A 14431-nucleotide genomic window follows, 5' to 3' on the forward strand; every position below is an offset into this window, starting at 1 on the left:
TGAGGCCCCAAGATGTTTTCTCTAAGGGATTGATGCATCTCCCACGCAAAGGAAGATTGTGTTTCCTCCTGTACAGAGAGCAGGACATCGGGACTTTAAAAAAAACTATGTATAGAGGAATATAGTTCACAACACCAAAGAATGCACATAATGATTTGTGCTGCGGGTTTTACCTATTAATTATGATATTTGATCCTTCATCTCCACCTGACTCGTAGCCAGAAAATATAAGAGGAGGAAAATGAGCTAAAAACAAGAAAGAATCATCGACGTGGACAACCCACCCCCCCATTCATTCACTGATAGTAGGCTTTGAGAGATGTTGGCTTCCCTGTAATCTGGAGGTCTTAAAATCTGAAAAAAAGCAGAATGTGTAACATCCTCTTACCATACGTGCAGAGACATATGAGAGGGTTAACCATAATTCACCTCTAAATAAGGGAATTAATCTTGGCATTGATTTGTTATCAGCGGAGGAACACTGCAGATTGAGTTACATAAGATACTTTGGCCTAATGCCGTTGACTTGGAGAGATAAATAAACAAGTTATGTCAGTTAGCATCGTTACTTCCCTTTTATCATGTATACGTTTTCAGATAACGTAATTATCGGACTCTGGGCACGGCGTAATTGAATTGAAGGTAGTGAATGAGAGGAAGAGAACGCGGCAGGGCCATTTCTGTTGTCTGTAGAAAGGTATAAAGCATGATGATTTACATGTATAGTAGATGGCTCATTGTACCAAAGGAAACCATTAGATGGGTTAGAGAAGTTTTCAGCGTGGCCCTGAGAAGTTTGGTTTGCGTTTGTGGACATTCAGTATTTCCTCCCATGGCCAGACAAATACAAAGTTTCATCAAAACATGTAGATGAGACCTCAAAATGTAAATTTATGGCAGGCTTTTTTTCTTTTGGTTGGTTTTGGTACTTAACATTGTAGATTGTATCTTACCATGTTTAGTTTGTGTTTCAAATATTTACCAGAAGTTTTGTCTGCCGTGACTTAGGTTTTACACTCTGCTCCACTTGTTTATTTTCTCTGTTAAATACGTTTTTCAGCTTTAAAGTTTAGTTTTAAAGTTTTTAATGTTTTAAAGTTAATAAAAGACATGGACACCTGTAGCCTATATGCAATATAATAACCCTTCAGTAAATGCCACGTTTAAAAAGCTTTTAAAGGAGAAGTTTGACATATGGGAAATAATTTTTTTCACTTTCCTGCAGAAAGTTAGATGAAAAAATAGATAACACTCTCATATCCGTCCGTTAATTATGAAGCTACAGATAGCAGCCAGTTAGCTCAGCAAAGAGACAAGGAAACCGAGGGAAACAACTACCCTGGCTCATTAATTAACACATTATATCTGGTTTGTTTTATCTGGACAAAAACCAAAGGATAAGTAGAAGGGCCCTCAGAAGTCTGCAGTGACCTCCGCCAAGGCATGTCCTATCTCACAATGCCATTGCAGTGTGAATGTTTGAAAAAGTAAAAAAATAACTTCTGCCCAGTGATTTGGATCCACTCCAATATTTAAGGGGTTCTTCCTTTGCCCATGCTCCACCCTTCCGACAAGTTTCATGAAAATCAGGCCTGTAGATGCTCCCTAATCCTTATGACAAACTAACTAACCAACCAACCAACAAACGTACAAACCAAACCGAAAACATACATCCTTGGTGTGATTAAAAACTGTAATTCACAGTTTTACGGGGGTTTATATACAGGACAGAGGCAGGCTTGTTGTTTCCCTGTGTTTCGTGCCCTTGTGCTAAGCTAAGCGAATCACCTGCTCAAAGTAGCTTCACATTTACCGTACAGACATGAAAGTACTACCAATCTTCTCATCTAACTTTTTTTAAGAAAGCAAAAAGAATTATCCAAGTGTTGAACAATTCCTTTAAGTTTAAATTGTGTCACAAAACATTGTCATAGCAACATTGATTCAACACAAATGTAAGCTTTTTCTTAGGTTTCTATTTTGTAATAATTTTGTTTTCGAAGACAGTGCATTGTAAGCTTTTCTTGTGATTGCGTGGGTTACATTCAATTTTTACTCTCAAAAGTAAAGCAAACTTTTACGCATTATGTGGAAAGTTTGGAGTAATTACTCTTCAATTTCCAGCTCTTCATTCTCTACATCATCTCTGTTCAACAGTAGCATTTGAATTCTTAAATTCAGTGTGTTATTTGTGTGTGGACCTGCAGAATGAGCCTATTATCTCATATAATTAGCTGAGCCAGTCACTTTTTTTGTAGTCACACAGATCCTTTAGCCTCAAGAAACAAATATCTACCCACACACCCTTGACTTCCAACACTAGTCCCCAAGTAAACATCAAAAGATTGATATGCAACCGCACATTTCAACAAGCTTAGATGACTAATGATTGGGTTTATCAAGTCTTTTGTCTGGCTCTGGCTGGGTGCTGATCAACGCAGCACAATCCAGGGAATATTATGTACTCCTCACAGTCTTGCACACATGCTTGTACGCACACCCACACATACACATGCATACAGCACTAAAGCAGAGATATACCAGAACCGCCACTCCTTCCTCGTAGTGTAACCTCCTGAACACTTGTGACGACAATTCAGCTGGAGTAAGTTAAGCAATCGCTAATTAGTCTTTGTCACCCTATCGGTTACGTCACTGCAGGCCTCACCCTTACATTTTAGCAGATTGCAGACAATAAGCTGTGTTTCTAGGGAATTTGTTGAGTCAAATTGAATTAGGTGTTATGGAAAAACAAGGTTCTTAATTTTCAAGCTGATATTTTTAACACACAAGCTGTAGTCTGTCTCTACTTGCAGAAAGGTAGTTTGCAAGTTGTGCAACCTTTTATGACACATCTAATTCAGAGGTTGTATACAAGAGTTGATTTGTAGCGGGCTGTTTTGGTACAAGGAAATAAAAGTCTAGGTAGAACTCTGACGTCCTCTTTTAGTAATAATTTTAATGTAGCTACAGTCGGAGTTTGTTTATTTCCCATGGGTTGCAGCCTGGTGATGAAGTCAGTTTGTGATTTTGTGACATCAACTCATTTACCACCTGCAAGTAAGTTATGAAATCAACAAGTGGACAGAGGAGAATGTTTTTGTACTGTGGCTGGACTGCTGTTTGCTTGAGCAATCAACAGTTTTTTTTTTCTTCCTTGTGCACGACACAAGTCTGAACCTTTGGTTTAGGAAGTATGTTGAACCTTTAGTCACTTGCCTCATGCAGCCTTTATTGCTTATCATAAATATTAACTGAACAAAACATTCAGACAGGAAGCAGGCTGGGAGATATCCATATATGTACTGTATATGGTAATACAAAACACTAATTAACCATAATCAGCAGCATACCCTATTAGCAAACTGTCATTCAGGATGGCCAAATAAGGTTGATTAATATTCACAGCTGCACACTCATGACAACCTTTTTGTTTATTACAGTTTGGTTTATCAGTCTGAGTAATAATTAGGGGGCTAATTACATCTCACATGGCTCCTCTAATTAAAACACTCAGCTTGCCTTTGCTACTCTGCCTCTGTTGCCTGGGCGTTAGGGCTGCTGGACTGCAGGGTTCATGTCAGTGAGATCCCTCAGGGACAAATTAATGAGGAGAAAGAAGAGGGAGGGCGGGTGACAGCTGTTTGTGCCTAATTCTCACTGATTCAGTGCACCATCGCTGTACGTTTGTGTTAATTCAAAACAACAACATGAGTAAAAGGCACTGTGAAAGGGAAAAATAATAAGATATTTGCTTCAGACACTTGTTTGACTGAGCTGGAAGAGGATGTTGTCTATTTGTTTAATTTGGCAAATCAGAAATGCCGCAGTGCAATTAAGTCAACTGTTATGTACAGTGTCGTGAGGTGAGGTTTGTTTCAGAATTTGTAGCACGTGATTTGGCTTTCTTTGCTATCAAGAGCAGACATGTTGTGGAATGTGACCCAAGAGACATTACACCAGCAGCACCCTCATTTCTAATAAACAGGAGGAATAATCTTTTGTTTTCTCAATCTATTGCTCAAGTTAACCCATAAATTGAGACTGAAACAATGACATGCCTATTGTGTGCGTGTGTGTGTGCGTGTGTGTGTGTGTGTGTGTGTGTGCGTTTGCGTTAGAGGGGTGTCACAGCTGAGTCCTCACTGCCAGTCAGAACCTGTCTGACCAGCTCACTGGACGACTGAACAGAGGAAGACGACTTGCTCTTTTAAAGCATGCATTCTTTCTTTTAAAAACTACACTAAGAAAACAACGCCTCTTGTGTCTTTGGCAGTTATCAGTATGACTGCCTTCCTTATCCAAACACTGTGTTGCATAAGGCCAGATAGGCTGCATTATCAGCCCGCAGTTGTAGTCGTGTAAATCTCTCTATTATTGGCGTTGTTGGCATTGGCACTAAAAACTTTAGAATGTATATGGATCATCATTTGATCTGAACCTTAAGTTGTTATTTAATCATGTAAAGAACTTGCCCTGAAATCAGATCTGCTTGAACTTGGCTGCATTTAAATTAAAGTGAAGAACATTATCAATTATGAGATTTAGAAAGCTACAGCTCCCTCATTAAACACACTTCCAAATGTTATGGAATCTTTGACGCACCAACTCTTTTCTCTGAAGTGACACAATGAGCCTTGAGATGCTGCTTGCAGTGGTTGTTTTAACTAGCCTGTATAGCAGTGGAAAGAGTCAGGCCTTCGCCAGTATAAATACAGCCATCCTACTTTTTGACTATTGTGCCAGAACTGGCTTTTGATTCCTATTGTAGATTAACCCAGAACGGTTATTTTCACATGAAGTTTGGCCAGATTGTGACTGTTCAGACTAAATTCAAAAACAGAGACACACACAGACAGTCATGTATCAAGCCAGAATGTCACATAATCAGTGAATGTTTCTGACACTGTGGGCCTCGAATAAATCCTTTGTGACATTGTAGATGATTTAAAACCAGTTTTGCATAACACTTGAATAAGTATAACAAATTGTTATTTATTTATTTTTTGTCTTCCCTGCAGTTTGCCAAGGCATCAGCAACCGTTTAAACCTTCTGGGTTCCAAAGATGACCACTACCTGAACATGGTAAAGACCTACAGCAACTGTACTGTGGTCCTGGAAAACCTGGAGGTCACCTACATGGAGGAGCACCGTGACCTGTCCTTCCTCACGGTAGAGACTGTACTGTTAGCAGTGGAGGCTAAACATTAACGGATGGGAGAAGTTTCCTATCATCTCTTTGGTGGTCTGAATCCAGTGTGCCAGACATTTTATCCTGGATCTTTGCAGGCTCTTCACTGCTTTACTAGCTTCAGTACAGATAATTAAAATATGCGGAGAGTGAGTCCGTAGTGACAGATGATTCAGGGTGTTTATGATGCGGTTGTGAACACTGGGCAGATGTGACAAGGGACCACACACAAACACAGAATAGCATACGGTCAGCAGATATCATGCAGTAGTTCCAATGGTGAGCAGGGGGCATGACTCCCTCCTCTTCTCAAAGTCCTATTTTTGTCCCCCTCACTTTATCATTTTTAGAACAAAATCTATCTAAATAGTGTCTGCTTACTGTCAAACTGTCACAATCCAGATGAGAGAAACTCTGTCATTATGTCTCAGTAGCTTGTTGCACCAGCTGATCATACATTTGACAGTAGGTTTAAGATTAAAGTTAATGCCGTCTTATCAATGAAACTTAATATTTACATTACAAGTAGAGCTAGTACATTAATAATACAGTATTTGACATGCATTTCATATGATATTGTTATACCACTGTTGTCATGGACGATCATTTTCTCCATCTATAAATGTTTATAAATGCAGGAAATAGCATTTACATAGGTTCAGTTACTGTGCTATATTTTTTGTTTTATTTTGCACATTACCTACTTCAGTTAACAACCAAGGTTTCTTGTTTTTTTCGTCCACAGTCTATTGAAGAAGTGGGCGGCTATGTGCTGATCGCCCTCAACACAGCTTCCAGGATTCCTCTGCAGAACCTGCGCATCATTCGAGGTCATTTGCTCTATGAGGGAACGTTTGGCCTCGCTGTACTGGCTAATTATGACAAAGCTACAGGTCAAGGCACCAATGAGCTTCTTCTGACCAACCTGACAGGTCAGTCCACCTATCCAGTTCTTGACTTCTTTGTGACCTGAATTTTTCATAAAATCTAGTATTATTAAAAAACTTAAAAAAAAAAAAAAAATTGTGTTTTAAAATTAATTGGATCGTTTTATCAAATTCACGTGTCCGTTTTCTTTTGCAGAAATTCTTAAAGGTGGTGTAAAGTTTGGGACCAACCAGCCATGCAATGTGGAAACAATACAGTGGAACGATATTATCAACATTGAAATGAAACCCAAAATGGTGCTCCCATCGGCCATTAGCCATCCACGTTGTAAGTAAAAACATTTCACAGCGGAAGAGACTGCAAAGACTGCACAGAATTTCATTAAACCGATTGTTTTTTGTGTCGTTAAAGAACTTCAAAGGTGTGAAGAAAACACTTTACCAGGTTTAATTCTTGGGGTCTACTTTTACAGGTAAAAGCTGTGACCCAAGCTGCTTCAATGGCTCATGCTGGGCACCTGGTCCTCAAAACTGTCAGACCTGTGAGTTGTCATCTTGTGATTTAATTTTGTTTTGGAAAAAGAATAAACAAAAACTGGGCTACACAATATGAAATATATGCTATATGTGATAACATTAAATATCACGATAACACTATTACATAAACACATACTGTTATGCACTCAGTCCTGCACTTCTGCTGCTTTCAGTATTCTGAAAGTACAAATTGCTTGTTGAATTTGAAACAAATGAAAGGAAATCATTTCCAGCATTTATTGAAAATATCACTTTTGAATTGAAAATTAAAGGCACCTTAGTATCGACAGTTTCTATTTAAAAGTGTAGTTTACTACTTATCTTTTCTTTCAACTAACACAAAACATGTGTCAGTGTCTATCACAATATGTAGAAGCTTTTTGCGAATTGTAAGAAACCATTAGTCTCTTTGTTTTCATATAACTTGTCCTTGCTTAACATTTTCACTGCATACCAACCACAGCAAGGTGAAACTAATTTGCAAACATGCTTTATTGTTTTTGCCATCATTTAAACATGCAAAATGATATGATGTACAGCTTTTATATAGCCTGCAAAAAATATTTGTTACAGGTCATTCTAATTACTTTGTCCTGTACTTTTTCCAGTAACAAAGCTGAACTGTGCACAGCAATGCTCAAAGAGATGCAAAGGGCCTTCAATCAGCGACTGTTGCAATGAGCATTGTGCTGCGGGCTGCACAGGACCACGGCCCACTGACTGTCTGGTGAGAGAAAGAGACAACTTTACATAGGGGGCATGAGTAATGATATGACAGAAGAGCTAGGGAGAATACAAGCTTAAACAACAAACAAAAAAACATTGAATGTTTTATGTGTCTGCGATAAATCTGGATCAGACGCCTTCAACACAACAAAGCCCTCACTTAGCAGCATCTGTTTTTATGATCAGAAGTATTGTTATTGGTTTCAGTTCCAATTAGATCTATAACTGCGGATTAAATGCTTTTATTTGGCAGTGCCTCGCGTATTGGCGTCTGCTATCCCTCTCTGACCAGCTCTGAGGATTAAGCCGAGGCTGTAGAGGAATGCAGTGTTATCATTAGTGTGTGGGGCTCTGTTATGGTCCCAGTGTACTGGATGACTGTTGTTTGTGCTGCAGGCCTGTCGGGACTTCCAGGACAACGGGGTGTGTAAGGACTCCTGCCCGGGCCTCATGCGTTACGACCCCAACCTGCACCAGCTGGTACCCAACCCACTTGGAAAGTACAACTTCGGGTCCACCTGTGTAGAGAGATGCCCACGTAAGAACGGATACACTTGTTCTCAATTCTTTTTTATTTTTAGCCAACATTGTTACTTAACTAGGCTCTGATATATTTATAGAGTGCACTGTAGCTGTTGTCTTAACAGTTGAGAGAAATAAAGTAAAACTAAGCAAACATAAGAAGCGTCCGGCTTGTCTTAAATGGTTGTTACACATTCAGTGATTACAGTTTGTCTTAAGTTTAATTATAAACTGTAGAAACACAAAAAGAAAATGATTGAGTTTCAGGGCGTGTTAATGCCACAACTGTTCTTTCTCAGTTTAACTTACACAGGTCTGTGCCAGTGTTACTCAGTCTATACTGAAGGCCAGCAGCATTATTTAGTACCTATAGTCATACTGAAAGTATGACTCATACAGGTTATCAGAGCACATTCAGATTGGTTTGTGATGTTATTCAACCTGTAAATGTTGACTATTACATGATCATGAAGCAAACTATTTATATTTTGGAATAATTGCAGATAACTATGTTGTAACTGATCATGGAGCTTGTGTGCGGACGTGCAGTGTTAACACATATGAGGTGGACGAGGGAGAAATCAGGAAGTGCGCCAAGTGTGATGGACTCTGCCCAAAAGGTAGATGGCTAAGCTATCACTGTGTTGTTTTACATGTAGCTGATAAGAATTAGTGTACTGTACTTAACATCATGGTATAGCAGATTTTAAAATGCCAATTGGTTTAGCTTAACACCAAAATTAGAGTACAGTCAAAAGCTTTAAACCAGTTTCTGTACTGATTTTTTTTACATATTATTCACAGTGTGTAATGGACTTGGAATAGGAAACCTGACTAACACATTGTCCATCAATGCCACCAACATTGATTCCTTTAAAAACTGCACAAAAATCAATGGTAACATTGCTATCATCAAGACATCAATTTATGGGTAAGTCATGGACTTTAACAGCATCACAGCCTTCATGCTTGTGGTTATCAACCATATCAAATGCTATACACTACCATGTACCTTTTACCAGTGGCAGCTAACATGTCCATTCCCTGTTATTTGTAGTGATGAATATACCAAGACACCAAAGATGGAGCCTGCCCAGCTTGATGTTTTTAAGACAGTAAAGGAAATTACTGGTAAGACTGCATAAGACTTGAGTAATGCATGACAGACTTGATGCACATTAAAGAGGTTCACTATTCACAATCCTTTTGTTGCTTTAGGATACTTGTTGATTCAAACATGGCCAGCAAGCATGAACTCACTCAGTCCTTTTGAGAATCTGGAGATCGTCCGAGGACGTACTAAGCGGTATGTTCCTTGGAAAGACCCCCCATAGATTTACAACTGCTGGATCTCAAGAAATTAATTTGTTTTTTAAGAGTTGAGTATTATTGAAGGCTGTCATAACATTTTTCCTTTTTTTTCTTTGTCTCTTTCTGTGCTACCTTTTTTCTCTTTGGTAGTGGTAGTCGCACCGTGATTATGGCTAATCTTAATATCAACTACTTGGGTCTTCGCTCACTCAAAGAAATCAGCGATGGAGACGTGGTCATCCTTGCAAACCAGAACCTGTGCTACGCGAACAAAAGCCACTGGAAGGGGCTCTTCAAATCAGAGAGCCAAACTGCTACCATAGAGGGAAATGCTGATGCTGCCACATGTGGTAAATTGAATTTGGCTTCCCACATAAAGTTAGCCAGATGCTTTTTGTTGTTTTGTTATGTAACTTACTGATTACGCAACACACAAGCCAGATTTAGAATTAATGAAGTCTAATTTCAGAATTATATGATTATGCGGCAAAGATCTCTTCTTGAGATTGTATATTTGTTTTTAGCCCTGCAAAACAACACTTGTGACAGGAAGTGTGCCACGGACAGCTGCTGGGGCCCTGGCCCGAACATGTGTTTTGCCTGCCGTGACCACAGCCGTGATGGGAGCTGTGTTGACTCGTGCAATATCTTGGACGGGTAAGGGAGGATTTTTTGGTTTTAATGCCTTTTTTTTAAGCTCTGAAAAGCATTCCTTATTTTAGACAATTAAATAGTCTGAACATCAGATCTGTGTGCTTTACAGTTAACTCCTTCAAAGTCTATTTTCATACCACAAGCGTTTCCAGACAAGACATTAGACATTGGGGATTTGTTATTAAATCAATTCATAGACCAAATACGATCCAAGGTATTTTGAAGTTAAACCTTCAGTAGATATACGTAAAACATTGAAGCTGAAATGGTACATTCGCTCACATTGGTTTGTCTTTGCAGATCTCTGTCAAACATTGAATCTCAACATGGTTACAATTTAACTTGTGCTCTAAAAAAAAGAGATCAGGAATTTTACTTCACATGTAACGGTTGGAAATGAGGCGCACCAGCGGTGAGAGTCTGTCAGCTTTGTTACTGTTTTTGCAGAGAGCCGCGAGAGGCCATCGTCAATAAAACCTGCATGGAGTGTCACCCCGAGTGTCGACGCTTGAATGGAACCGCAACCTGCAGTGCGCCTGTATGTGTTTCACAACCAAGCTATTATTAGAAACATTATAAAAAATAAACACATTTGAACTGCTGTAGAACATCTTTGTGAACCGTATTTATGAATTTAAAATGAGCAATAATTGTCATGTTTTTGTGTCAGTCTCAAAATCAAAGAACAACACAAATGAGCAATTACCCAGTAAATCTATTGCAGAAGTGTCAGCGCTAACAATTTCTCCATCAACAGCAGCCTTATTAGACCACAGTGCAGCGCAGCCACAAGACATGTTGTGTTTGGGATGAGGGGTGTGGCTGTGTGATCTAGTGGCCGCACTGTACTTTTTTTATGTGCTCATCACATTTTTGACTGAAAACAACAAGTTGAAGCCTCTTTTTCGGGGTTGTTGAGAATTAACTCTGGGAATGCAGGTTGTCTTTATTGACAAGAGAAGCAGATAGCAGTTTGAAAGAAAAGTATTACACACTGCATATCTGGGTGGGTTTTCATTGCCAAACATATGCATCTTAATTGCTTTGAGAAATTATTACTATGAGACAGGGAAGTTTACATAATATTTACTACTCCTCTCAAGAGAGTTGTAAACATGAGTATTTTATTTTTTGTTAAGGGTTCTGGAAACTGTACCAAGTGTGCCAACTTCCAAGACGGCCTGTTCTGTGTTTCCCGATGTCCCCAAGGCGTGCCAGGGGAGGACGACATGCTGGTGTGGAAATACGCAGATGACATGAAAGTGTGCAGGCTATGCCACAAAAACTGCACTCAAGGGTAAAAGCATTGTTCTGCTGACCTGAGAACTGGCTCTACATTTTTCTGTGTTGCAAACATTTATCTGTTGTGATGTTGATGCAGTAACTTCATCCAAGCCAGAAGGGTCAGCTGTGGTTCTGCTGGTACAGGTTAGGGAGAGAGAGGTTGGCTTTCAACACGAGGCAGTGTTTGCTGAGACTAATGTTAAAATTAAAGGAAAGTAACAGAAATTTTGCATTTTTGCCCACTAAAACAAATCTGCTTTCCTACCTGAAGATCGGACAATTGCAGAATAAATTACATCTTAAAGCTTATCTTTAAAAAAAAAAAGAAGCTTTTTTATCCACTATAGATCACAATTTTATCCAACATATCTTATCTGTTTTTATCAGTACTGTTATCATATTTTATTGTTAGCTATTTTAGTCCATTATATTTTTCTTGTTATTTTAATTGTCTGAAAATGTATTATATTAATAATGGTTTTCTTAATTTCAGTATTAAACCGATAGAGGTCCTCAATGCATTATAGAACAGAACAAAGCATAACTTTGAATGAACGCAGATGTCCCTTAACAGACTATTAACTTTCAGCCATTGCAGTGACTGGGTGGTATACTGATTAGTAAGAAGGGAAGTGGTTCAGAGCTTCATAGAGAAAAAAACCTGATAATTGTGAATTTGGAGTGTTAAAACAAAGTGATGGTATGGTAACGTTAGATTTTTTGCATTGATTTATTTACAGGTGCATGGGGCCTGGTCTCCAAGGCTGCCAGAGTAAAAGGTACTGACGTGTTAGAAATTCTAATCTCATCTCTCCTTTTTTATGGAATTTGTAAATGTGCTTATCTATCTGCATTCTTAAATTAGCTCTCGTCTGTCTTTCAGCCCCTCAGGCCTTTCCATGATTGCAGCTGGTGTAGTTGGTGGGCTGCTGGCTGTTCTTATTGCAGCCCTGTCTGTGTTTGTGTTGCTACGCCGTCGCCACATCAAGAGGAAGAGAACCATGCGCAGACTTCTCCAAGAGAGAGAGGTAAGATTAGAGGACTCAGTCACCACACATGTAGATAACCATCAAGACATCAAAATGTTGTATTTTAGGTGTTGGTGTTAATTTAAAGTGATACAAGCCTGCATTATGCAGAGATACATTTTTACTTTAAAGGGAACGTGCAGGCATCAGTTTCAAATTTTATTTACAGTATTTGATTTTCAGTTGTATAATCTGTTTTGAATATTGATCTACTACAATGCATTTTACAAGATTCACTAATGCTGTTTGTGAAGCAGTTTCTAAGAAATTCAGTCCTTCTTTTCCAGTTGGTTGAACCTCTGACTCCAAGTGGAGAGGCTCCAAACCAGGCTCTGCTGCGAATCTTGAAGGAACCTGAATTTAAGAAAATCAAAGTGCTGGGATCCGGAGCTTTCGGTACAGTTTACAAGGTAATAACATGCTACACGTTTGTGTCTCAAATCACCTTTTTTGTCTACTGCAGCGCAGAGTTTTATTAAAGCTGTAGCCCAGGAGTACTGCACGTGCAAAGTTACATAACCAACACCCGTCAGTGTTTCTGCTCATCTACATCTGTTGTCAATTTTTCAATTAAAAGACACATTTTTAACTTGCCAGATCATGCATGAGTGACTCCACTATCACCTTTAGTGCTGTGTGTGTGTGTATATACTTGTATCACTCTCATTGTGGGGATTTGTGTTTACACAGTGACACTGTGGGGACTTTCTGCAATATGGAGAAAAAAGGCTGATCTCTACAAAGTTAGGCGTTTATTTTTGGGTTGCTTGTAGGTTAACATTAGGGTAAATCTCCAGAGAAAGAATGGAAGTAAACATAATGTTCTTACTTTGTACAAAAACAAGTGTGCACTTTCAAATTTATTTCAGTTTTAGACCTTGAAAGTGAGGACATTTTTGGAAAGTAAGGACATCTTTTCAAAGGGCTATTTGGGTTAAGACTTTGTTTTGGGGATTAAGCTTGTAACTAGGTTTACGTTCTGGCAAGGGTAAGGGTTAGGGTTAACCATTTAGTTGTAAAGGTAAAAGTTGCATCAAACTCCCATCATCACGCTATACAAATACTCCTTTACAAGTCCTGCATTCATAATTTTAAGTTAAATTAACTTAAAGAATTAAAAGTAAGGCCGCTTTCAAAGTGTTAAATTATATTATTTGATCATTATTACTGATTGAATAGCTGGTTAAGGTGGAGATAAGAGAGTTGAGTAGTTTAATTTGTGAGTTTAATCTGGGTCATATTTTATAACTGGTTATATATTTTAAATGTAAAACACAGCGGTCAACTGCATGAAGTTGTGTAAAAAGTATATTGCTCTCTGAAATTAAGTATGACAGTAGCATAAATGGATATACAAGTGCCTCAAAATTATACTTAAACACAGTATTTTAGTAAATGTACTTTGTTTTTTAACACCACTTTAGGGGGGACAAAGTATCCTCACAAAAAGATTCGAGGACAAACTGACTGGGGGGCGGGGAGGCAGTCATGCAACACATACACGCAGGCATTTGTAATTGTACTGTATATTTGCATGTAGGCACTTGTGTTCACTTGATGATTCAGGTATAATTAAAGCATGTAAAATTACAAACTTGTGTCTACACAGGGCCTGTGGGTTCCGGAGAGAGAAGATGTGAAGATCCCAGTAGCCATCAAGGTTTTAAGAGAGGCCACATCACCAAAAGCAAACAAAGAGGTCTTGGATGTAGGTTTACTGATTCATGTGGTACATTTTTTTTTAACTCTAAGCTTACTGTAATACTGAGTCTGAACCAAAAAAAACAACAACATTCTTGTGAAATGTCATTTCCCAGACTATTTCCGTTGCTGCTAGTAGGAAATATAAAAGTTAATATCTCTAATATTTTGCCTGGATTAAAAAGGAGAAGTTAGAAGTACCCTAATGTATTACACAAAGTTAATGACAGTTTTTGCTTCCCAAATGTAAATTTACCTCTAACATACCCTTTAGACATACTAATGACTACTCATTTTTTCCTTGTAATGGAGAATTTGCCATGTTTCTACATGGGGACCCTCCTGCAGGGGCTGTAGGAAATGGGATTAATTGATTAGAGAGCGGAGTGTGGGCGTTGGTTTGTAATCCAAGGCTGAGGTGTTCTGGAAAGGAATGCAGTTCTGTAGCCGCAGTGAGAAAGCAGCCTGTTACAAATGCATTATGCAAATAGTTGACTGTGCATCTTAGATCCTGTTATTTTGCAATTGTGTTGCTCATTCACTGTGTATCTGGAAGTTGTGGTGGGCATGTACGTCCTCTGATCTTCAT

At 38.7% G+C, this 14431-nt stretch overlaps 1 protein-coding gene across 1 annotated transcript in view; it reads left to right on the forward strand.

Annotated features, from left to right (window-relative positions):
- egfra (epidermal growth factor receptor a (erythroblastic leukemia viral (v-erb-b) oncogene homolog, avian)) overlaps positions 1 to 14431 on the forward strand; it is a 38376-nt gene that overhangs the window by 14230 nt on the left and 9715 nt on the right. The window contains exons 2-19 of the mRNA XM_034888008.1: positions 5022 to 5173; positions 5938 to 6124; positions 6276 to 6407; positions 6553 to 6621; positions 7225 to 7343; positions 7739 to 7880; positions 8368 to 8484; positions 8669 to 8795; positions 8922 to 8995; positions 9083 to 9170; positions 9326 to 9525; positions 9700 to 9832; positions 10277 to 10367; positions 10969 to 11126; positions 11854 to 11892; positions 11997 to 12141; positions 12429 to 12551; positions 13751 to 13849. Coding sequence (XP_034743899.1) covers positions 5022 to 5173; positions 5938 to 6124; positions 6276 to 6407; positions 6553 to 6621; positions 7225 to 7343; positions 7739 to 7880; positions 8368 to 8484; positions 8669 to 8795; positions 8922 to 8995; positions 9083 to 9170; positions 9326 to 9525; positions 9700 to 9832; positions 10277 to 10367; positions 10969 to 11126; positions 11854 to 11892; positions 11997 to 12141; positions 12429 to 12551; positions 13751 to 13849 — 2195 coding nt within the window. The remainder of the gene's footprint in view (positions 1 to 5021; positions 5174 to 5937; positions 6125 to 6275; positions 6408 to 6552; positions 6622 to 7224; positions 7344 to 7738; positions 7881 to 8367; positions 8485 to 8668; positions 8796 to 8921; positions 8996 to 9082; positions 9171 to 9325; positions 9526 to 9699; positions 9833 to 10276; positions 10368 to 10968; positions 11127 to 11853; positions 11893 to 11996; positions 12142 to 12428; positions 12552 to 13750; positions 13850 to 14431) is intronic.

The sequence above is a fragment of the Etheostoma cragini genome, chromosome 12 (assembly GCF_013103735.1).
Source record: "Etheostoma cragini isolate CJK2018 chromosome 12, CSU_Ecrag_1.0, whole genome shotgun sequence".
Lineage (NCBI taxonomy): Eukaryota > Metazoa > Chordata > Actinopteri > Perciformes > Percidae > Etheostoma > Etheostoma cragini.